Source organism: Lepidochelys olivacea, assembly GCF_965140295.1.
Source record: "Lepidochelys olivacea isolate rLepOli2 genome assembly, chromosome: 1".
In the NCBI taxonomy this organism is placed as follows: Eukaryota; Metazoa; Chordata; order Testudines; family Cheloniidae; genus Lepidochelys; species Lepidochelys olivacea.
In genome coordinates this window covers 264388174-264411596 of record NC_140411.1, presented here as the reverse complement: position 1 = coordinate 264411596, position 23423 = coordinate 264388174, and the positions used below count along the sequence as shown (strand labels likewise).

The 23423-nt window shown below is 38.2% G+C and overlaps 1 protein-coding gene across 6 annotated transcripts in view; it reads left to right on the top strand.

The window, feature by feature from the left end:
• ATF7IP (activating transcription factor 7 interacting protein) overlaps positions 1-23423 on the top strand; it is a 168292-nt gene that overhangs the window by 10389 nt on the left and 134480 nt on the right. For 2 of the 6 annotated variants that reach the window (XM_084634322.1, XM_084634321.1), the window contains exon 1: positions 8984-9067. The exons of 2 other annotated variants lie outside the window; for them this stretch is intronic. In XM_084634322.1, coding sequence (XP_084490448.1) covers positions 8991-9067 — 77 coding nt within the window. In that variant the 5' untranslated portion in view covers positions 8984-8990. Of the gene's footprint in view, positions 1-8973; positions 9093-9242; positions 9617-23423 lie in introns of those variants that run through there. 2 more of the 6 variants (XM_084634327.1, XM_084634325.1) reach the window with 2 other exon arrangements.

Genomic DNA, 23423 nt, shown 5'->3' with positions numbered 1-23423 from the left:
CCAATCATTCAAAATGCTGGTTGTTTCCTATTGTAATGTTGGTTAGAATTGCAGGTGACTGTTAGTGGGGAGAAGGTTTGAGTGCTTGCATGGAATTAATTCAGTCTCTCCTGTTTTGGGCAAGTTTGTTTTCCAAGATTCTTGTTTTCTGTTAGGTACAGAGTTACAAACATATTTCTGGTTATCCTCTAATCATTTACAATCCAATCAAAGCTTCTAATTGAGCTAAGTTGACTCAGTTATTTATATTGCAAGCCATGCCACTGTGCATTTTCCTTTTTCTCTTGTTTTAACCATATAGCCTGGTTCAATATTCTGGGTCAGTACCAAATACTAATTTTGGTGCTGATGAGCACAGCAGGCATCTGTTGCTGGAATGATTAACTAATTCTGAGGTCACCAGCTATCACGGGCAACAGAAACATCCAGAATGTGTCATACATGGTATAATTTTGGAAAGGTTTGGAAAAGAGAGAGTGAGCTTCATGATCTTCCAAAAAGAAGGCCAGCATGTATTATTTGTGGTGGATATTCGATTTTTTTTCTTTTCCTCAAGATGAAACCCCATAATGAAAACTGCTAATAATGGCCATACTATTTGTATGGCTGTTGTTGCAGGTGTTTGCATAATGGAGTGAAGTTATTAGGGAGGAACTCTTGTAGCAACTGAGACTTTACTGTCTCGTAGGCCAAGTGATTGTGGTTTGTAAGTGGCCTTTAACATGGTACAGGTTCTCCTTTAATTCTAGTTCAGTTGAAATACTTTATAAATATTCTCTTTTTTAAGTGTACATCACTGTAGTTTGTCCCCTTCAAGAGCTGCTTCATATGGAGGGGAGCCTACTGCAAATCACTCCACCTGAAAAGGTGTTAACCCTTTATATCCTATTTTTGACATCACAAAAAAAATGGCTGGTTTTATATATTAGGTTGGTACTTAATTTTTTGCAAAGACTTTAGGTGCCTGATGTCTGGAGTTTTTGAAAAGTGCTCTTCTGATTAAATTTTTGGTGTACAAAATGAACTTCCAGTTTCAAATGTGGTAACTGTTGAACCGTGTAGCTGGTCTTCCCAAATATTTCTGTAATGTTGTGATGGTGATGATAATATGGAAAAAAGCTATAATGGCCTGGAGCACATTTCCATTTTTTTAAGGACTGAAATGAGGCTCCTTTTGAAGAGTATTTTCTAAAGTCTGTCAGCTCTGTGCATGATTTGGCTCTATTTTTGTAGCTTTTAATATGTGGCATGGAGTTAGAGCTGTCTGGAATCAAGAAGGATTTGGAGTATGTAATATGTATCCTGAGCCACAGACTGGTTCACAGACATAACAAGACTGTCTTCATGCCTCACATGTTTTCTTCTTTATATCACTTGTACTCTGAGAAGCTGTAGTTGTTTTGCAGTATGTGCGTTAACCATTTTCTCCCCCTGTGCCTGTATTATTTCTTCCCATGTGGTAAAGAGGGAGGTGCTTTGCTACATAAACATTTTATCCACTGCTGAGTTGTCTCTGTGTGGCTTATCTTGAGTGCAGCCATTTTAAAAACATTTTCAGTTCCACTGAGACAGTACAGTCTCAAAATGGCTGACTAAGTATTCTTCTTTGCAGCCGTTTAGTCTGACTCTATGCAAATGAGCAAGTCTGCCGGAGTCACATGCTTCAGCTTTAGAGGTAAGAAACAGTTCTGCTTTTCTGAGAAACAATTTCAAGATATATTTACAACTTTGATGTTTTGGGGGGAACTAATTCTGAGTTGTGTAGGTGTATTTTTTTTCCCTTACCCCGCTTATTTTCTTTGAGCAGGAAATCAATGCACACTTCAAGAGTTAGGTTAAATACAAATAGTATTTCACAAGCATTGTGGGGGTGGGACCGGTGAGGTCACAGGTCATATCACTGCAGATGTATTAAAATAATTGTTTCACACCACCCTGAGTTGTCCCATTTCAGCTTAGTTTGTTGCCAGGCCAAATCTCCCATGTTTTTGCTGGCCTTCCCTGGTGAACTTGCTACATAATTTTGTATATATGTATAAAAAACCAAATAAAAATAACTCCATGGAAATTTTGTGAAATCAGGATATTAGATCAGCAGTGCATTTAGTAACCATATTATTTCCAATATGTGTTTTGTTTTGTTTTTTTTCTTTTCCTGAAACACTCAAGAAATTCAAATTTTAAAATGGTTGCATAATACGCGGATAGCAGCATGTTTTTAAACAGTGAATATTTTTTTTGGTAGTAACTATTTGTAATTCCAAGACAGTAACATACAGTATGAAACCAGAAGAACGACACTGGAAATGAAAGTTAAAGATATACATTCCTTTTTTTGTTTGGCATATTTTCATTCAACTCTGAATTTAGAAAGGTTAATAGTTTCACATGGCCTAGCATTCTCTTTCTGTTAGATTCATTACTCTATATGTAGTCAAAGTGTCCTGGGGCAAGGAGGTAAGGGATAAGTGGCTATACATATACACAAGTAGAGCACTACTTTTTTTGTTGTTTTTAAAAAGACATTTTTCCACTTCACAGGCATCCTCCTCCCCTTAGATTTTCTGGCACTGGCAAGTACTGACCCTAGCTATATTAAATTCTCCATGCATTTATTTTTTTAATAAAAAGCATTTGGTAATAGGAATAGCATCTTGATATCCTCAAGCAGTACATCAGGACCTCCTTTCCACTACCAACCCACCCTCTGAAAAAGGGTAACTGATCAGGACAGTCACCATACAATTTCCTAATCTGAAGATGATACTTCATTAATTATTTTTTGTGTGAAGTCTTTTAAAAAATATTAAAATCCTGGGAAGGGACTCGATTCTTTGTCTATTAATTTAATTTTGTCTACCAGCACATCTCCTATAACTAATAAATGAAATATGTCCTGTGTGGTTTTAAAAAAAAAAAATCTATAAATGCTTTTACATACTGATTTCTAATGGTTCTTTTGGCGCTAATGAGAGAGGTTCAGAATAGTGAGGAGGGTTGGCCTCCTAAAAATTAGGTGTGCATCTTTATTATGTGTTTACGATAAAGGTAGATAGAAGTTTGAATAAAATATGAGAATTTGAATGCAATATGGTTACTTTTTTGTGTTGAATAAATCTTTTCATAATTAAATATATGCATTGTAAACAGTGTGTGTGTGTGCGGGGGGGGGGGACTTTCACAGAAATAAGGGTCTATCATGTGGGGAGACCGTTTCCTATATTTAGGAAATGGAACCGAAGCAGTTAATATTCCTGGTACTGTATTATTTGATTGATTAATACTGCCTTAGTTTTGTTCATTGGCCTTGATTGTTTCCTTTTTTTCCAGTGGTATTTATTGGTTGACTAGCCAGAATAGTTAAGGTATTAAAAGTTTTGGAATTCTTTCCAGAATTCTTACTCATAAATGTCTGATTTTTTTCCATCACCCCATTTATTTCCACAAAAATATTTAATTTTTTTTGTATATTCACCAAATTTAGTATTTGATTACCTTCCCTCTTGCCATAAGCCAGTGGGATTCCTTCTTTCCCATCCTCCACACAGGTGCATTTCTTGTTTTCTTCAAAATGTGCAGATCACAGTCCTTCTGACCCCAGCAGAATCTTTTAAAAAGTCTCCTGAGGTTTCTGTGATTTTTAAAGCAGTGTAATTGCATTACTGATTAATCCAAATGCTAATGCCTGATATTGTCCAAATCAAAGGGAGAAAATTTTATCATATCTCTCGGCATATCTTTAAATTGAAATAATACCCTATTTTGCAATAATTGGGGGAGATGAGATTTTTGTACCTAAAATCATCTCTAGCAGCTGCCAGCTAGTGCAGACAGAAAGGGGAGGAGTTCTGAAGGTTTTTATTTTGTAAAATTCTCAGATAATTTTAATTTGTCAAGTCTGCTGTACCTGTTCTATTTCTTATTGATGTTAACCCTTGCTGTGCTATGTTCCATTGTGAGTGCAGACAGTGGATGAGGAGAGTAGCGCCTTTCTACAGATATACGGAGGTGGGTGGTTCTGTGCGCTCTGTCTCTCTGTTGTTCATAATAATAGTGTGCACTTACACTGTGCCTTTCATATGAGGATTTTGATGCCCCTTCGAAGAGCTTAATTTAGCCCCACAACTTCCTTGTGGGGCAGGTAAATTATACCCATTTTACAGATGAACATGAGGCACAGAGAAGTTGCCCAGGGCCAGGAAATCTCTTGGCTTCCCATTCTTTGCCTTAACCATTTAAGCTATCTTTTCTCCTCCTCCTCTTCTGTCCTTTTCTCCCTTCTTCATTGGTGTTTATACGTTGCTTTGTTTTGGGTTGCTTTGCCCTCCTACAAGGCCATTTCAGAAGCAATATCTTTCTTCCAAGTGCTGCAGGAAATGACTTGCTCTTCAGGGAGCCTGAGACAGATGGTTTTTGTGGCTTTTTTTTTAAGTGGTTTTTGGAATGTTTAAAATGTTTGTTACAGCTTGTCCTGAGCGTTGGAGTTGTTAGGTGTTAATACTGCTGGCTAGTGGCCCCACAACTAGCTTTTCATTAACCATGTTTTTTTAGTAGGGGGGGGGAGGAAGCAAAAATAATTGGTTCATATACATGGGGATAAAGCAGTTAAATACTTAATTGGGATGAAAGTACGTTCTTTTGGTTCATTTTAGAATTAATTGTGTTTATAGTTTTACATGAATCACTAATGGTAATGTTAAAGATATAGAAGTTTCTGACAGGTTCATACCAATTTTTCTAACTGAATGATTGCTATAAATTTTAAATATGAGGTTATCAGTGGGGCTTTGTTAGTCTCTGCTGATCGTTCTTGCACTTAGTTCTGGTGTTGCATCATTTTTTCCATTTGAGCCTTATGGCGTTCTAGAGGATTGACTTTGGTGCTGACACAAAGTAAATCTGGAAGATAGACTCCTGAGACTGCGCTCTTGCTAGTAATAAATATGAATTTCTGGGAAGAGTGCCAAACAGTCATTGGCAAAGAACTCATTTACATTTCTGAAGTTGCTTTCCAAAGAATTTTACTAACAGAAAAAATTATAATCTGTATTTACATGGAAACTTTATGCTGATATTTGGATTCATTCATTTCTAAACCTTACTCTCACTTGGAACTGTTTTAACATGTCTTGTTTGTTTTTTATTTTCCTCTTAAAGCCCAGAATTGTTTCAGTTGCCACAGCTGCATCTTCTCATTTTCAGTAGATGTTTTGGGAGTAAATAATCTCAGGGTGGATTCACACTGAATTGGAATGGACTCTTAATGCTGCAGTCTCTAACATAAATCACTCACTTTCAAGCTGCTCACTTCCTGGGTACTTCAAGGAGTAGCAACAACTGGTTGCAAAGCACGCAGAACTGATTTGAAATTCGAATATTTAATCTCTTTATGATTATGTGATTTCAAAGTTAAATTGACCCATTAGAATTTATAATTGATGAAATTTTGTTAGGATTTCTCAAGAATTCCATGTCTTAGAGAGAGTTATGAGTTTGTCAAGTATTAGTTTTTCAACATCATCTTTATTACCAGGATTAGGTGCAAATGTAAATTGTAACGGAGTGAAACAAAGATGCTTCTGTAAAACTGGTGAGGGAGCACAGTAAAACCGAGAATTGCTCTTTAAGGAGAAGGTGAGGGAGCACAATATAAATTATAACTCTTGAGTCACAGGCTAGCAGCACTTTATCCAGTAATAGCTGACTTTCACCTCTCCTACAGGAGGAAGCTGGCTATTGCCTACCTTCCTTCTGAAGGTACAGCCCTATGTTGTGAAATAAACCACACAGGACCAAAGAAGTATATGCTTTTATAGACTGTTTCCACATTGTAGAGATCAGTAGTTTTCTTTGCCTTTCTAAAACCAGAAAGAGGAAGTATGGGGGAAATGCCAGTCTTTTGGCCATGTGATGTGTGAATAATTGCTATTTGGTGTTGTAAAGAGGAAGTTAAGTGAAAGTCTGATTTTTAGAACACCAGTGCAACAATTTTTCCTCTGAGCTTTTTAGAATAAAATTTAAGCCACTAGAATCAACCTACCTGTGTCAGGGTCTATTTTTAGATGTTTTTTGTTTTTTTAAATCAAGACCTATTTACTGAATAAATATGTTTTAAACTAAAATTGCGACAAAACCCCAAAGTAAATTATTTCTAATTCTTTTCTTAATAAGCAGAATGTCCTGCATCTTTCTTCTGAATGTACACACGATAGCAGCATTTACTTTTCATGGGTATCCTGTCTGTCCAGTTCACACTTTCTGCTGGTAAGACTAAAGAAGTTATTTATTGTTTTTAACAAAACCTATCCTTCTTTTTCTGAACGCAATTTTTCTGCTGGTTTCTGGGTCATCCTGTTTTTAGATTAGGAAAGTGTGTGTGTTTTAGTAGGAGAGTTCCAAGTTTAACCTGCATTAAGAATGCAAGTGTAATAAAAGCTTTTCAGGTGTGTGTGCTAAGCAGTATGCCCTAAATGGGGAGATGAGGAGGGAAAATATTTGGGCTGTTTTACTAATAGAATCCCTGGGGGATTTATGAACGAATAATCTACTTTTTAACTTACAGTACATGAACTCTAAGTTGTACTCGTCTCATACAAAATTAAATTTTGGAAGCAACTACAAAAACTGCCTAGTTTAGTTTAGCTCTTTTCAATATTGGTTACTCTGCTTTTTGTGAGAAACACAGATGTTGCCACAGCGATGTGGGAATTTAACAAGCCCTCTAGCTGTTCCAGTTTTACCCTTTTCATAGAAGCAGTTTATAATGCCTTTTAAAACTTAGTTGGTATGTTTCTGAATGCTCAACCAGCTGTTTCTGCTTTCCTTAACCACACTGTGTATCTGAAAACCTACTTAATCCCAACTAGTTGAGCACTTAACTAGATGCAGCAAGGAGTAGAAAACAACTTAAAACCAAGGGAGTGCCCTTGACTTTGTTCTGAATGTTCTGGAATCAGGGTGGTGCCTTTTTAAACACAACAGATGGATCTTTTGGGCTGTCTACAATCTCTGGCACTGAATTTCATTAGAGGAATGGAGCTAAGATTCTTAATACAAACCAGCTAGAAAACACTGGTGGCCTTGCTTTCTAATAGCTGTTTTTTGCCATGTGCTGGGAACCTTACTAGGATGTTACTGTCTGTACATCTGATTGTAGTGCAATTTACTGTATGTGGGAAATGCAAGTTTATATTTTTAGCAGCATTTGGTGCCCTTTATCTAACAGGAATATGAATCACTAGGAGGCTGTGTATCTGATTTGCTCTGCAAATGACAAGAACCACTGAAAGAAGTATACCATACAGTATTTGGAAGTGCTAATAAATACAGATTTTGGCTGAAATAGAATATGAATTCCAGGATTTTCTGAGGTCAAGGCAAGCTATTACCAGGACTGTCGTGTGGTTCATTGGTTAATGGGAGTGATTTAGTCTGGCATTCCTCCTGGACAGAGAAAATTTCTTGCCTTATACATCACTGCAGGCTCTGATACCACAGTGGAGGTGCAATCTCTAAGCACCAAAATAGACTAACGGATTACTAGAAGTTATCAGATAGTTAAACTACATTGTGCTGACGTGAGGAATAAAAAACTTGTATAATGCTGAACTAACTACCTAGAACCAAATCTAAAACAAAATACTCTTACAGTGGAAAGAGACTATAAAACAAATTTTGCATTTCTGTAGTGCCTATAACCTAGGGACATTAAAAAAGAAATAAGAAACTGGAGAGAACAAAGGGAGATAAGTGGAGCAAAGCAGACTTTCCTGCTCTGGAATGAGCCTGACTTTGTCTGCCTGGAACTGATGAGCAACACTCCTGTTTGCTCATTTGTATTTCTTTTCCCACAGATGTGCCACTAACTGGTGCCACATTGCTATAACACACTCTTGCTAAATATGAAGTCTGTTAACATTACTGTGGTTTTGCTTTTCATTTTTAGCTACTGTAAGCACTAAAATTGGATGTGAGAGTGAGTCTTCTCATTTAAAGAAAAGGAGTACTTGTGGCACCTACTCCTGTTCTTTTTGTGGATACAGACTGACATGGCTGCTACTCTGAAACTTCTCATTTAAAGAGGCTTACATCAAATGGACAGGAGGGCATGAAGATCTGTTTCATCCCTTTCCCAAACAGACACCATTTATGAAAGCAAAACATGACTTGTGTGTGTTCAGAAAGTACAGCAACTATATAGAAGTGTTCTTAAGATACATATATAATTGAATTATTAATACCTCTGGGCTTTGATTGGAAGGAGGGAGAAATGTATTGCATTAACCATTTGGAGTTGGAGCGATGGTGAAATACCTATTTCTATATCTACCGGTAGCTGTTCTGTTTGAAAAACTGGAAAAGAGAGAGCCCACAGTTATATCTGCTTGACGAAGGAGAAGTAAATGGGGGGAGGGGCCATCTAAATTAAACCAACTGGCCAGACTGGTTACTTGTCAACAGCAGATGAAAATTTTCATCAGTTGTACTGTGAAACTGGTGGCTGATCAGTTACTATTCAGAGGCTCTGAGGTATTGGGAATAGGAGCTGAGGGGTTTAAAAGACAAGCAGTAGTAATACACAGCTTGAGTAAATCCATTTCTTTCAAATATTATTTGGATTACCACTACATCCTTACTAAAAGCAAACTGAACTATGGAATGTTAGTTCTGTGCCCTCCTTCATAGGAATAAATTAAAAAATAAAATTGATTCATAAAAACATTGCCTAGAAAAGACTTTTCTGTCACAGCTCTATTAAGCTAATTGTTAATCTTATTGTTGGGACTTGGATCTGGACAACTGGTAAACAAATAACTAGACCGTACATTCTAGAACCAGTAGTTTTCTGACTGGAAAAAAGGAAGGCTTTACTCAGCAATATCCTGCTGCAGTTTAGTCATGAAATGAGGCCCCCTTTATGTAAATTTTTACTGGCGCCAGCTAGCTGTAACTGCAGTCAGGCTCAGCTTTGGCAGCAAATAACATCTGTCATGGACTTTCTGTTGCCTGGAATGTACAGACATTCTAATTTCTGGACTGAAAGAACAGGGTTGATGGATCTGAAAAGGTATAGAAAAGGCACCTAAACATAGGTAGGCTTTGAATGTGTGGAAATATTGAGGAGTTTTAGCTGGTTGCTTTTTTAGTGTTCTGCCTTGTGCTGGAACAAATTTATGCCTGTTGGTACTACTGTGTGGTATGTGGGAGGTACTTCACTGCACATAGTTGCTGCAGTGCTAATAGTTGGCAGCACAGAGAGCAGTACAAAGAATTCTGATTCTAGACACTTTCAGTTGCAACATTCATTTCGAGGCTGTAGTGTGCTTGTTTAGTGATCTTCAGTGATACCATCTCTTGATGTATTCACATGACTAAGTGGGAGATATGAGTACACTTTACTGAACAGACATGGATCACTAACTGAAAGGTAGTGCAATAGCCCACGCGCTGGCTAACCTACAGTATTCCTGCTTATGTGTAAATGAAACAAGATTTTATTCTCAAGATGGCCGACCTGGAAGTCTACTTGTAGCTTTGATATTTATGCAAATGAGCTAAATGCCTGTGGCTTATATAGAGGAGGAAGTTCATTTCACACATGTCAAGCGTTCTCCAGGTAAGAGAAGCAACTCCTTCTTTGCCCTGATCTTTCAGAGGCCTGTCAACTTCCTTTTTTCACTTAAGTTCTTTTATTTTATTTTTATTTTTTTTGGCAAAATGCCAGGGACATTAGGCATAGTTTTGAGAATTACATGTAACAAATGTTTTTTTGGGAGTCTGGAAGTCAAGCTTCTTTTATTTTAATATAGTTTTTTATGTTTGGCTTATTTTTGCTGCAAGAAGAGTAGTTTGCAGTTGCCATAAAATGCTTTCATTGTGGAGTTGAACTGAAGGCTTTAAAATATCCCAGAAAACACCCAGATGTCACTTTTACTCCTTTGTGTGTGCTTCAAGAGTGTGTGTGTGTGTATATATATATATTTTTAATTATTTTGTTAGCACTTTGCTTTCTCTCTACAGTGACACCAACTGATGCATGTGGAGGCATGACATTGTTGCGAACTTTCTCCCCTTTATAGGGAGTAGAATTCAGAAACTTAAATCTGCTAGTGATGTTTTTTAACTTGCTGGATGTTAGTATGGTACAATTATATCTCTTATCTTTAAAAACAAACTGCTTCTGGTTTAAATTCTCTTCTATAGGTGCTGGCAAACTGATGTTTAAAATATTGTACTCTAAACTGTCATCTGTGAATGTCATGTACACATGTGAGTTTGTATCAGTCCCAAATGAAAGCACTGTATGTGTATTTGGAAATAGGCAAAGTAAACAAATTATAATAGGATGTTTGCTTTCTATCTTTCTCCCCATCAGTGGTGTTGACAAAAGAAACTAGCTGCTATACACCAAACATGTTTTAACGGTCAGAAATATTGTTAATTGCAATTTATACTGTGTATGGATGCACCTATAGAACTCTTAGCATCTCTCTACTGTGTATGTAAGAGCTGTATTTGGCAGATATGTGCCAGTTCTGTGTGTGAATACGCTCATGTTGCCTCTTGCCTAATGAGACGGTAGTGCTGAAGAAGGTTTCAAGCTGTGCCAGAGATAGGGAGGGTAGGGAGTATGACCAAGGAACATGAACAGGGCTAGGAAAAAGAGGTGAGAAGGAATTGAGGACACTAAGGGATGTGAACAGGGCCAAAGAAAACAAGGGAAGGGGTTGCTTAAAGGAATAGACCAGCAATTGAAAAAGAGACCGGGAAGAATGGAACTGGTCAAGGGAGCTGATCAGGACTAAGAAAGAAAGTCAGGGGGAGCTCAGTTAAACTGAATGAAATTGGAGGGAGTTGGGAGAAGGCTTACCAGCTGCATTCCGCAAGTAACAGGATGGAGTAGAATGAAGAAAATTGGAGGGCAGTGACTAGATATGACAGGACAGTTCTGAAGTACGGTGTTAGTAGAGACCAGGAAAGAAGATACAGTCATGCTAGAAGGGTGCATTAGAGCTGGATAACAACAAGGAGGGGAAAATTAGCTCAGAGAAATTAATAAAACTGAGAACTTGAAAGTGGGGGAAGATGAATAACGAAATATACTCCTGGGGGGACAGGAGAAGGAAGAAAGTTCTGAACATCAACATTTTGGACTAATTGTAGATTGTATTTTATATACTTCACCACCAAAATCTGCACCAATTTTTCTTACTAAAAAGAAAAGATTTTATTATGGGCCATAGGTTTGCTTGCCTTCTGTTATTTCAAAAACTTCTCAGTTTGTAATTGTTAGGATAAAAATGTATTAGAATAGTAGAATGACTCCATAATCTCAACGTTGGGAGTTCTTAAGTTTAATTGAACAAAGAGGCACAGTTGAGAAAAGAGCACAACTTTGGCTGACAGCACTTTCTGGTTCATTGGTAAAGTGAAGGGAGCAATTTAGAAATAATAAAGCACTATATAACAAATGGATTGGGCGGTGGGGGGGGGCAGGAAGGAAAGTATATATGAACCAATATGAATTAAAAGTTATGAAGTGTAGAAAATTGATAAGGGAAGTTAGATATCAGGGAGAAATTCATAGCTGGCAGGGCTAAGTATATTAGGAACAAAATAAATCCTAGCAATGGTTTAGACCTGTTACTAGATGAAGATGGTAAATTATGCAGAAAGTTCAGTAGTGTTCAATAAATATTTCTGTTCTGTATGTGGACAGAAACTTAGTGACGTATTCATATCACATATGTTGAAGTGCTTTGCAGTCCATTAGTCACTGAGGATGTTAAACAGCATCTAACAGAGATTTTTAAAGGCATGAGGAACTTGCACTCAAGAGTTCTTGAGAGTTGGCTGAGGAGATCTTTGGCCCACTGAGAACTTTCAGTGCATCTTGGAATACCAGAGGAAGACTGGAAGAGTGTTGTGGCAATATTCAAAAAGGGCATGCAAGCTGACATAGTAACTGTATGCCAGTTAGCCTGACAGTCCCAGGCAAAATAATGGAGAAGCTGATACGGGATTCGGTAGATAAAGAATTAAATGATAGCAATATAATTAATGTTAAGTCAACATAGTTTTATGGAAAATAGGTCTTGTCAAACAAACCTGATTGTGTTCTTTGAAATTACAAATTTGGTTGATATAGGTCACTGCCTAGATGTAATAGACTTATGTGAGGTGTTTAACTTAGTACTGCATGATTAAAACATTAATATGATATCCTATAAATACTTCACACATTTAAGTAGAGTAGGAGAGCTGAAAAAATAGTAGTCAATAGGAAATTATAATTGAATGGGTGTGTTTCTAGTGAGATTCCTCAGGGATTGGTTTTAAGGCATGTCTCCAACATTTTCAGCAATGATCTGGAAGTAAATGTAAAAAAATCACTGCTGATTTAAAATTTGCAGATAACACAAAGATTAATGGAGTGATAAATAATGAGGAGGACAGGGCAGTCATACAGATTGAATTTGGCTGTACTGACATGCATTTTGTTTGAGCGGGCCCAGTTTATCAAGCAGAGGTATACATCTAGGAACAAGGAATGCAGGTCATACATATGGAGTGCGACGGCACTGTATCCTGGAAAGCAATGACTTCAGAAAGGATTTGGGATTCATAGTGGACAGACAATTCAGCATGAGCTCCCAGTATGAAGCTGTGGCAAAAAAGGCTAATGAGATCCTTGAATGTATAAATAAGGGACTAGAGAAGTGATTTTACCTCTGAATATAGCATGGGTAAGACTGATGCTGTAATATTGTGTCCAGTTTTGGAGTCCACATTTGAAAAAGGATGTTGGAAAAATTGGAGAGGGTGCAGAAAAGAGCTACAAAAATGATTCAAGATTAGAGAAAATGCCTTACAGATTGATCCCTTTTATGAAAAAGAAGATTGAGATGTGACTTGATTAGCATTTAAGTGCCTTCCCAAGGAGAAAATACCAGGTGTGAAAGGAGTCTTTTAATATATCTGAGAAAGATATAACAAAAACCAATGGCTGGAAGCTGAAGCCAGGCTAATTCAGTTTAGAAATAAACCATAAATTCGATGAGGTGATTAACCATTGGGGCGAATTGCCAGGGGAAGCAGTAGATTCTGTCTCTCTTGGTTTGAAGACATCAAGACTGGATGCCTTTCTGGAAAGTATGTTTGTGACAGACAAGTTATTGGGCTCAATAAAAGGCTAACTGGGTGAAATTCCGTGGTCTGTGTTATGCAGGAGTTCCGTCTAGATCAGTGGTTCTCAACCCGTGGCCCAGTCAGCATACAACTGTGGCCCATGTGCCATCCTCAGCGCCATTCAGGTAGTATAGCTATTGTGTGGATGCGGCCCACGTAACATGTAGAGAGCTGCATATGTGGCCCACAATAGGTTGAGAACGACTGGTCTAGATGATCTAATGGTCTGTTTTAGCCTTAAACTCTATGAATCTATAAATAAGTAGTTTATTTAATTCTGACAAGAATTAACATTATTCCTTTTCTGCATGGAGGCAGACAATTCTGTTAAAATCTCAGCATTTTTTATCTGCAAAGTAACATGAAAATTCTTTGAAAAAATCTGAACTCTGTAGCTGGTTGGAGGCAGCACAGATTCACCAAACTGCCAGTGAGTTAGCTGTGAGTGAGTTAATGTTAATTCACCATTGCATTTGCTATGGTAGAGAAGAAGAAACTTCATCTCCCAAACAGCCACAGCAAATGACTGTACAAATTCTATATGGTGCATTTGATTAAAGTCAGCTCAAGACTTCCACTTAGCGCTCTAGCCATTTGCTCTCTTGTTTTACTTGTCACAGGTCACCTGTAAACAGTGCTTACCTGTGAGGAAGTTTAGGCATCACCATATCCATGGGGAAGACAACAAACTGTTAGAGCATATTATTGACACTTCAAGATTTTACTGTCAGCTGAATAATGTTGTTCCTCAGAACCATCTGTAAATTCTCAAGTTCCTCTGGTGTCCAATGATGTCCCATTAGAACAGGTCCTTCACTCCTGTTAGAAGGGCATCCTAACTTTACCTACCTCCAGTCTATTCCGATACTAAATCCAGAGTGTGACCAGTTATGTGAGTGGGCCAGAAGCCACTTTGGACAGTCCTATGATGGTCATGAGAGCCATGGGATCCTGAGCTGATCAAGAAAAAATGTACTCTGCATAGGCATTCTAGTCACTGAAAACATATTCAGCCTCTGAATCTACAATACCAACATGCTGAAGAATTCAGTTAGCACCTTGGAACTTTAGTGCAGTCATTACACCAATATTAACTCTCTTAATTCCACTCTAAAACTCCAAAGGAAAAAAGACACATTGAGATCTAATCTTAGGGATAGGAGTTGTCCAATACCTTGAGATCAAATGCACATAAGAGGCACCTGCTGCCCAAACCCCTCTTCCTCATGTGGCACCATATATCTAGCTGGTGACAGCTGTACCACCCACTCTTTTGGTCTCCAAAGAGCTCCAAGTTTGTTCGCTAAATATTTGGTAGTGGTGTTAACATAAGTAAGTTATCAAGCTATCCACATGGACACTTGCCTGGATTGCTGGCTTGTAGAAGCAGTCTGGACAAGAGATCAAGTTGATTGTTTAGTCAGGGTGTACTCTATTTCATTCTCTTGATCTGAGAGTAAACCACAAGAAATGTAATCTACTCAAATGGTGGAAAATTCATGGGGCCTGATCCAGACTTTAAATCTCTACCTACTTACTTACCAAAAGACAGTTCTTAGGAAATTCAGAGGTAAATTGCTTCTGTAGGAATTCAGGGATTCATGACTTGTCATATGTATTAAGGTTTAGCAGATTCTTGGTAAGATTCCAGAAAGGTTGGTTTAAAAATTATATATTAGGCAAAACTAGTCAAAAGGCTCCTTAACTGTGACCATGCTTCAGAAAATCTTGGAAGCTGTTGGGTGGCCAATACCCCCAGAATATTTGCAAGAGTGTCCTTTACTTCTCAACTATTGGCTATGATTGTGACACATGCTTCTGGCATTGGCTGAAGAGCTTTCTTTGATCATTATGCAGTTCAAGTCCTTAGGAATTGTAAGGTGACAAGGCTTTATATAAGTGATGTAAGGTTGAGGGCAATTTGTGTCTGACTTTCCGTGCTTTCCTCCCACAAATCGAGCAGATCTGTACAAGTTCTGACAAAAAAAATCTGACATGAATTTTATAAAAACTGACAAAGACAAGCTCATTCTCTGCTACTTTATTGAGCAGTGTTCAGGTTTTTTTGAATCATGCATCCTGCATCAAATCATTTCTCTGGAGGTTCATCTCCCCAACAAAAACAAAGTCTTAGCTGATGATCTGATTTGAAATACAGTATTCCATGTGAATGGTTTAAGGTCACTGCTTCCATCTTCGGGTGGTCAGGTGGCTCCTAAATTAGACCTTTTTGCCACAAGAGGCAGCATGATGTTCTTTCAATTCTGTTCTGAAGTTATCTGAGATCCTGACTCCTTCATGGATACAGTCCTCTGGGATTTGAGCCAAGAATTTTTGTACGTCTTTGTTCTTCTACCTCTTTTGTTAAGTATCATCCCAAAAATGAGCAAGAACAAACAGAGGTGAAATAGGTTAAGCTTGTTGGGCATGTCATTGCTGGTTTAGATGTCCTAATGTTTGTCTTCAGAGCCTCCATTTCTGTTACTGGGTCTTCTGACACAATAGTGTTGCTACAAGTTTCTGCCAAAAGAAGATAATGCATCGTGCACAGCAGCAAATTCAGAGGAAATACTTTTTCACACAACACATAATTAGACTGTGGAATTCATTGCCACCAGATGTCATAGGGGCCAAGATCTTAGCAAGATTAAAAGAGGGGTAGGACACTTATGTGGATAATAAGAATTTTCAAAGTTATGATATGTAATTCTAAAAAGAGTTGTGGAATGGATATAAAACCTCATGTTGTTGGGTTTAAGCCGATCTATTATTATTTGTTAGGATGAGACTTTCATAAGGGTCAGATTATTTTACACTGGTTTTCTGTGGTATTTCTTGAACCTTTCTTTGAAGCATCTGGTGCTGACTATTGTTAGAATACTGCACTAGGTGTACTACATTTTTGACAATTCCTGCATCTGAAGAGGTGGGGTTTTTTTACCCATGAAAGCTTATGCCCAAATAAATCTGTTTAGTCTTTAAGGTGACACCGAACTACTCATTGTTCCTATAATCCTAAACAACCATGTAAATGATTGGAGCAGTTCACATGACTCAGAGTTCTCATTTTGTGCTGTGTCCAGATTCAGAAATATCACATTACATCCATTTACACATTTAATATTTCAAGTGCTATAAATATTATGTTAATATATTAAAATATTAAATATATACAATTTATAAAATCTCATACAATATTCATGAAAGGTTATACTGATCACACAAAAATATTCATATATCCTGTTGCTCACTCTCATTCTGTATACTGTAACATTCATAGTGGTGACTAACCTTCACAAATCTTTCCTTACAGAAAGTGATTCTAAAACACATATGAGTAGCTTAAATCTATCCATTCTGAAAGTTTGATCCAGGAAAGTATGGATGAAAAATAAATTTGATAACTAAGGAACATTTGCCTTTTGAGTGATTGCCTTAGTATCCTTCTTTCTGTCTGTCTGTCTGTCTGTCTGTCTGTCTGTCTGTCTGTCTGTCTGTCTGTCTGTCTGTCTGTCTGTCTGTCTGTCTGTCTGTCTGTCTGTCTGTCTGTCTTTCTGTCTGTCTTTCTGTCTGTCTGTCTGTCTTTCTTTCTTTCTTTCTTTCTTTCTTTCTTTCTGTCTGTCTGTCTGTCTGTCTGTCTGTCTGTCTGTCTTTCTTTCTTTCTTTCTTTCTTTCTTTCTTTCTTTTCTTTCTTTCTTTCTTTCTTTCTTTCTTTCTTTCTTTCTTTCTTCTTTCTTTCTTTCTTTCTTTCTTTCTTTCTTTCTTTCTTTCTTTCTTTCTTTCTTTCTTTCTTTCTTTCTTTCTTTCTTTCTTTCTTTCTTTCTTTCTTTCTTTCTTTCTTTCTTTCTTTCTTTCTTTCTTTCTTTCTTTCTTTCTTTCTTTCTTTCTTTCTTTCTTTCTTTCTTTCTTTCTTTCTTTCTTTCTTTCTTTCTTTCTTTCTTTCTTTCTTTCTTTTCTTTCTTTCTTTCTTTCTTTCTTTCTTTCTTTCTTTCTTCTTTCTTTCTTTCTTTCTTTCTTTCTTTCTTTCTTTCTTTCTTTCTTTCTTTCTTTCTTTCTTTCTTTCTTTCTTTCTTTCTTTTCTTTCTTTCTTTCTTTCTTTCTTTCTTTCTTTCTTTCTTTCTTTCTTTCTTTCTTTCTTTCTTTCTTTCTCTTTCTTTCTTTCTTTCTTTCTTTCTTTCTTTCTTTCTTTCTTTCTTTCTTTCTTTCTTTCTTTCTTTCTTTCTTTCTTTCTTTCTTTCTTTCTTTCTTTCTTTCTTTCTTTCTTTCTTTCTTCTTTCTTTCTTTCTTTCTTTCTTCTTTCTTTCTTCTTTCTTTCTTTCTTTCTTTCTTTCTTTCTTCTTCTTCTTTCTTTCTTTCTTTCTTTCTTTCTTTCTTTCTTTTCTTTCTTTCTTTCTTTCTTTCTTTCTTTCTTTCTTTCTTTCTTTCTTTCTTTCTTTCTTTCTTTCTTTCTTTCTTTCTTTCTTTCTTTTCTTTCTTTCTTTCTTTCTTTCTTTCTTTCTTTCTTTCTTTCTTTCTTTCTTTTCTTTCTTTCTTTCTTTCTTCTTTCTTTCTTTCTTTCTTTCTTTCTTTCTTTCTTTCTTTCTTTCTTTCTTTCTTTCTTTCTTTCTTTCTTTCTTTCTTTCTTTCTTTCTTTCTTTCTTTCTTTCTTTCTTTCTTTCTTTCTTTCTTTTCTTTCTTTCTTTCTTTCTTTCTTTCTTTCTGTGTTTACTGTGATACAGCATGGCCAGAGGGCAGCAGGAGAGTTTTAGAAGGGAGCCTTATTCCCTGTAGATTGAAGAAAGTTTGCTATAAATTAATTAAAGCATCTGAAGCCAGTCACATGATAAAAAACCCCCCTGCTTCAATCAGACAAGAGGAGAGTTGAAGCAGAGTGGATTTGTGTTTGGAGCAGAAAGCAGTTTGGAGGGAAGCAGAGGAGAGTCTGGAGAAGTGTTGCCATGGGCTAAGAAGGCCAAGACCCTACGTAAAGGGACACCTGGTTTGTGCAGAGGGAGGACAGGAAGTCCCACAAGCTGAAGGGCAGGAAAGGAAGTAGCCCAGGGGAAGAAACCACTAGTTCTAGTGGTTTACCGCTATCCCTAGGGCCCCTGGCTGGGACCCAGAGTAGAGGGCGGGCCTGGGTCCCTCCCCTCTCCACTCCCCTCCTCTGGGACATTAGTGGGGCAGTTAATACCCCATCTCAGGGGCAAGAAACAGAGCCCTGAAACAATACCCCCCCCTCTCCCCCCCCAAGAAGAGAGAGCACGAGACCCATCATAGTGGTGCCAGCAATTTGCCACATTACATAAACGACAATTTGTTCTTAAACAATTAGAAAAAAATTGATCTAGAATGGTAATTTTAAGTACAGTAGCTCTGCATCAAGTTCAGCTTTACTCTCATGCAACAAATGACATGAAATAAAAATTAAGGTAGTGAGACAAGATAAAGAAGGACACTCCATTCAGAGTGAAATGTTCCATATGTTCTGAAACCTAACTTTGATACATGCTAAGGATTTATCCTGTAGAGCATTACTGTTGATAAAAATAGGCTGACTTACCTTTAACTCAATTTTCTCGGTTAAATGTTTGTATAAAGGTTCATACCTTGTAATGCCCTTTTTCTTTACTGTTTTAGAATTTTCTTTCTTCTAACAGTAAATTAGTTTACACTTAAATGGCCAGAAGGCTCAAACACATTGTTAACCATAAAGTCTTCCTAAGCAGTGGTATTAATAGAAAAATGACTGTTGTTTACTGAAATGGGCTATTATACCATGGTCACGGATGTCCACAATGCCAATAACTACTCCTAAAAACACGGAAGTGAAAGTGATGTTACTTAGGGTAGCCTGAAGAGTATGTTATGTACCTAAAATGTGTGGGCACAAGATCAAACTGTATGATTTTTATTTCATTTTACCATCTGTGGCTTCCAATTTCTTACATTTTTACATGTTTCACAGAATTTTTGAGGAATTAATTATTAATATTTTAATATTTAATGTTAATATTAATATTAAATATTAAATATTATTATTTTTTGAGGAATTGTTAAAAATTTGTTCTATATTTCTAAGGTATTTCAAGGTCTCTTTTTTTAAGATTCCATTCACTTTGAAGCAAACAGTTTTGATTCCTTCACTAAGTCTCACCATAACTTGTGGTTCTGATCCTGGAGAAAGTGGGGCACGTTGTGAATTTTCCTTTCAAGTCAAGACTTCTAGTACTTTTAAGAGTATCAGAGTCTTAGGTGACAACACAGAGTCAGCTCTGAAAAAGGTTTCTGAGAAGGTTTTGTTGGAGCAAGATTCGTTTATCTAATCACAAATCCAGGTATAAAAAATGTTCCTCTTGCGGGGAGGACTTGAAGACTTTGCAAAGGCAAAAGAAATCAATTCACATTCTTCACTTAAGGATCTGGAAAAATGGTCCATAATTATCTCAGACAATTGGGTCATTTTACTTGTGGTGGGGAGGTAGTTCAGAGAATTTCATTCTCTACCCTGACCTCTCCAAATCACATCCTTGATCATCAGAAGAAACTGTGTTACCATGCTAACCCATCTGATCATCATTGGTGCCATTTCCTGCATTCACCCAAAACATTACCTCAAAGAGGTAGTGATAATGGATTGCGGTGTCCAAGATATTTCATAATTCTCAAATCAGGAGAATTCAGGCTCATCCTGGACTTGAAGTGGATGAATTATTTCATGTAATGAAAAGAAAGTTAAGATAAAATTCTTCTTTTCAGTCCTACCAGCAGTATACAAACATAATTGATTTGCCTCAGTTGATATCAAGGACTCTTACTTAGGTTACCACTGCTGAGTCTTATCCGTGGTGCCTTTTGAATAACTAAAATGGAGGTGGAATCTCGATGCAATTCCCTTCTGCTTGGGAGCGGTTATCCGTTCTTGGAACCGGCCAAGAAATAACCACAAAAAAAGTCGAAATAGAGCAGCACTGTGGGTTGATTTATTGGCACCCCTTACTTGTGCAATTATACTCCCACACACACAATACGTTCATGCTGGCAGGCTGCAGACGCAGATGCTGATTTCGATTTCATAGGTGGCTGAGGGTGATCTGGCGACAGCTGCCCGGATATCGGATGCTAGGCGACAAGAGTCCCCGAAGTCCCTTCAGATCCGCGGGAGGGCTCTACTGCTTCTGGTCTGGTCCTGAGTTTAGCGTGCTGTTACATTTCCTTGTTCATGACCTACCTGGCCGCCAATCTCGAGATTTATACTCTCACCAAGATAATACCATGGTTCCATAAAAGGCGATATTTGCCTCTTTGTTTTGCCATTGACTGTCACTCACTCACACTATCTCACTCATTCCTTACATTAATTGATTACATATTCATAAGCATGAATACAATTGATCATTGAGCAATGCAGCTTTAAGCAAGTATCTAACATCATTGAGTAGCTTCCGCTGCTTGTGGCTTTGTAACAGCATAACAGGAAACAGTGCAGACTGCATTCGAAAGAGCGAATGGGGGCGGAGGAGAGTCTGGCTGCAGGAATCATCAAGATAATGGTAAATGCTGAGGGGAAAAGATGTCGTCCCATACTTGGCGGGGGGGGGGGAATGGCTGACTCAGAAAAACAAATTGAATTTGAAGGTGTTCTTATTCATTATGAGATACAGGAGTTGGGTCTCCCTCTCCTAGTGTTTTAGACTTGAACAGCCCTTATTGGAATCCTAATTTCTCAATAGTGTGTCTTTCTGGGAATCCAGTTCATCTTCAGAACTTGCCAGTTCTGGGCTTGCTGTCCTCAGAAGAAAAGCTTGACAACCTTTGGTAAAATGTTTTGTGAAGCATTAACACCATGTCTCCTTATTGACAGCTGTGGCCATTGCACAGCATGTGCTCGGAAATTCCTTCTCCAACAGCCCTTGAGCTTCCATATGGGGGGAGATAGACAAACTGATTTTTGTCCTTCTATTTTTTTTCCCTTTAACCCAGCTTTCTATTTCCTTTATACTGAGGATTCTTTCACCCTTGGTAGATGTAATTGCTGGTTAAGCCATCCCACTATACCAGTGGCAGCCACATCATGCAAATCTTCCCTACCTGTTTCCTGTGATATGGAAAAAACAATACACTCTGCCAGCGTACTTTGAAGATATTTTGACAGGTATTAAAAGAACTTCTTGGCTGGGTAGATTATCGACTTGCATTTGAGCTTGAATAGTTCTCAACTGGGAGCTGCAAGAGAAGTTGTCAGAAGAATCAGTAGGCATGAAAAGTAGTGTCTGGATCGGCTGCAGTTACCTAACGGAAAGACCAGAGGAAATAACCTACTGTGTGTAATGATTTTGCCAAATCCCAGGAAAAGATTAGTAAGTAAAGAAGTATTTTTCAAGTGTCCATAAATATTGGCTCACCACACTTACCTCCACAGATCTAGCAACCACCGCAGGCACACCAAGAAGTCTGTTATCTACAGCCAGGCAGTCAAATACCACAGAATGTGATCCAAAGGAAAAGTCCAGGATACACACCTTAACACACACAGTGTCCTTTTTTAGCAAAGGCAGTTTTATCAGAGAAGTGGATTGCATCAGGAATTCGGGCCACCCAAATACCCTGAGAGAATCTGCTTCAATATAGAAAAAAGAAAACAACCCACTGACCCTCTAGCTGTCACCTGTCAACCCACACTCAAAGCCATATGGGGTGGTATCAAACAATTACCACCCATACTTGATGGGGACCACATTCTGAAAGAACCCCCCCTCTTTTGGTCTTCAAACAACCTCTCAACCTCACCAGACTCCTCATCAGAAGTAAGCTCCCCACAGACCAGGACACACCAACTCAGAGCAGCACCAGACCCTGCCAGAACAACAGATGCAAAACCTACAGACATATATTCAATACTATGATGATCAATATCCCCCACAACAGCTTTCAAGATCGATGGATCCTACACATGCCTATCGCATGTGGTGTTCCTCATCCAGTGCATCAAATGCCCCAACAACAAGAATTATATGGGTGAAACCAGACAATTCCTACACAATCAAATGAACTCGCACACAAAAATGGACATCTTATCACCATGGTGAACACTTTTCACAAAGTAATCACTCCATATCTGACCTCTGTCCTCATTTTCAAAAGAAACCTGCACAACACCTTCAAAAGATGAACCTGGGAACTTAAATTCATAACTCTGCTGGATACTTAAAAACCATAGACTTAATAGAAACACTGTTTTTATGGACCATTACAAAAGTCTGTAACACACCCTGCTGCCTACTAACCTTCCATTGTCCTATAGTTGCAGAGGTGTTAATTGCCCACTTCATTTTAAAAGTGGTCTCCTACTGCAGCCTCCTGACCTGTAAACTCCTTATGCTTAACAATCTGTCCCACTTGTATTTAGCTTAGGCTATGTCTCCACTACAAAGTTGAGTACACTTAAGTTATGTCAATGTTCATCCACTGTTGTAATTGAATCACTTTTGCATGTCCATACAACACTACTTGTGATGGTGGAGCGTGTCCACAGTTGATGCTTTTGCATCGACAGAGAGAGCGGTGCACTGTGGGTAGCTCTCCCACTGTGCAACTCACCACCATCTGCTGCTGGGTTTTCTGGGAAGGGATCACAGCGCCTAATGGGGGCGGGCTCAGCATCCCATGATGCAGTTTTCTTTGTCCCATCATTCCACGGGCTTCCAACTATGTTTTTCACTGCTTTTCAACAGCCCTTGTAAACTGCACGTCCACCATCTGTCTGAAAGCATAGATCCTGTTCTTGTCTCCAGTATTGTGATGAGTGTTATGAACACAACCCTGGTGATCCTGTACTACTTCATGAGCTGTGAATCTGATAATGAAACCATGGTGGCTACTCTGCTGTGTGCCATGGACAGACACAATTCAAGATTGCTTTTGGCATTCACAGAGTAGCTGCGCATGGTGGTCTGGGTCTGTCACATCTGGGCACAGGAAGCAAGTTCTGAGTGGTGGGATCACATTGTTGTGCAGGTATGGGATGACGAGCAGTAACAGCAGAACTTTCAGATATGCAAAGCCACCTTCCTGGAACTGTGTGTGGTGCTTTCCCCTGCCTTTTGGCGCAAGGACACCAAAATGAGAACTGCTTTAATGGTGAAGCGAGTGGTGATTACTGTGTGGAAGCTGGCAACTCCAGATAGCTACCGGTCAGTTGCAAATCAGTTTGGAGTGGGGAAGTCCACCGCTGGGGTTGCAGTCATACAAGTGTG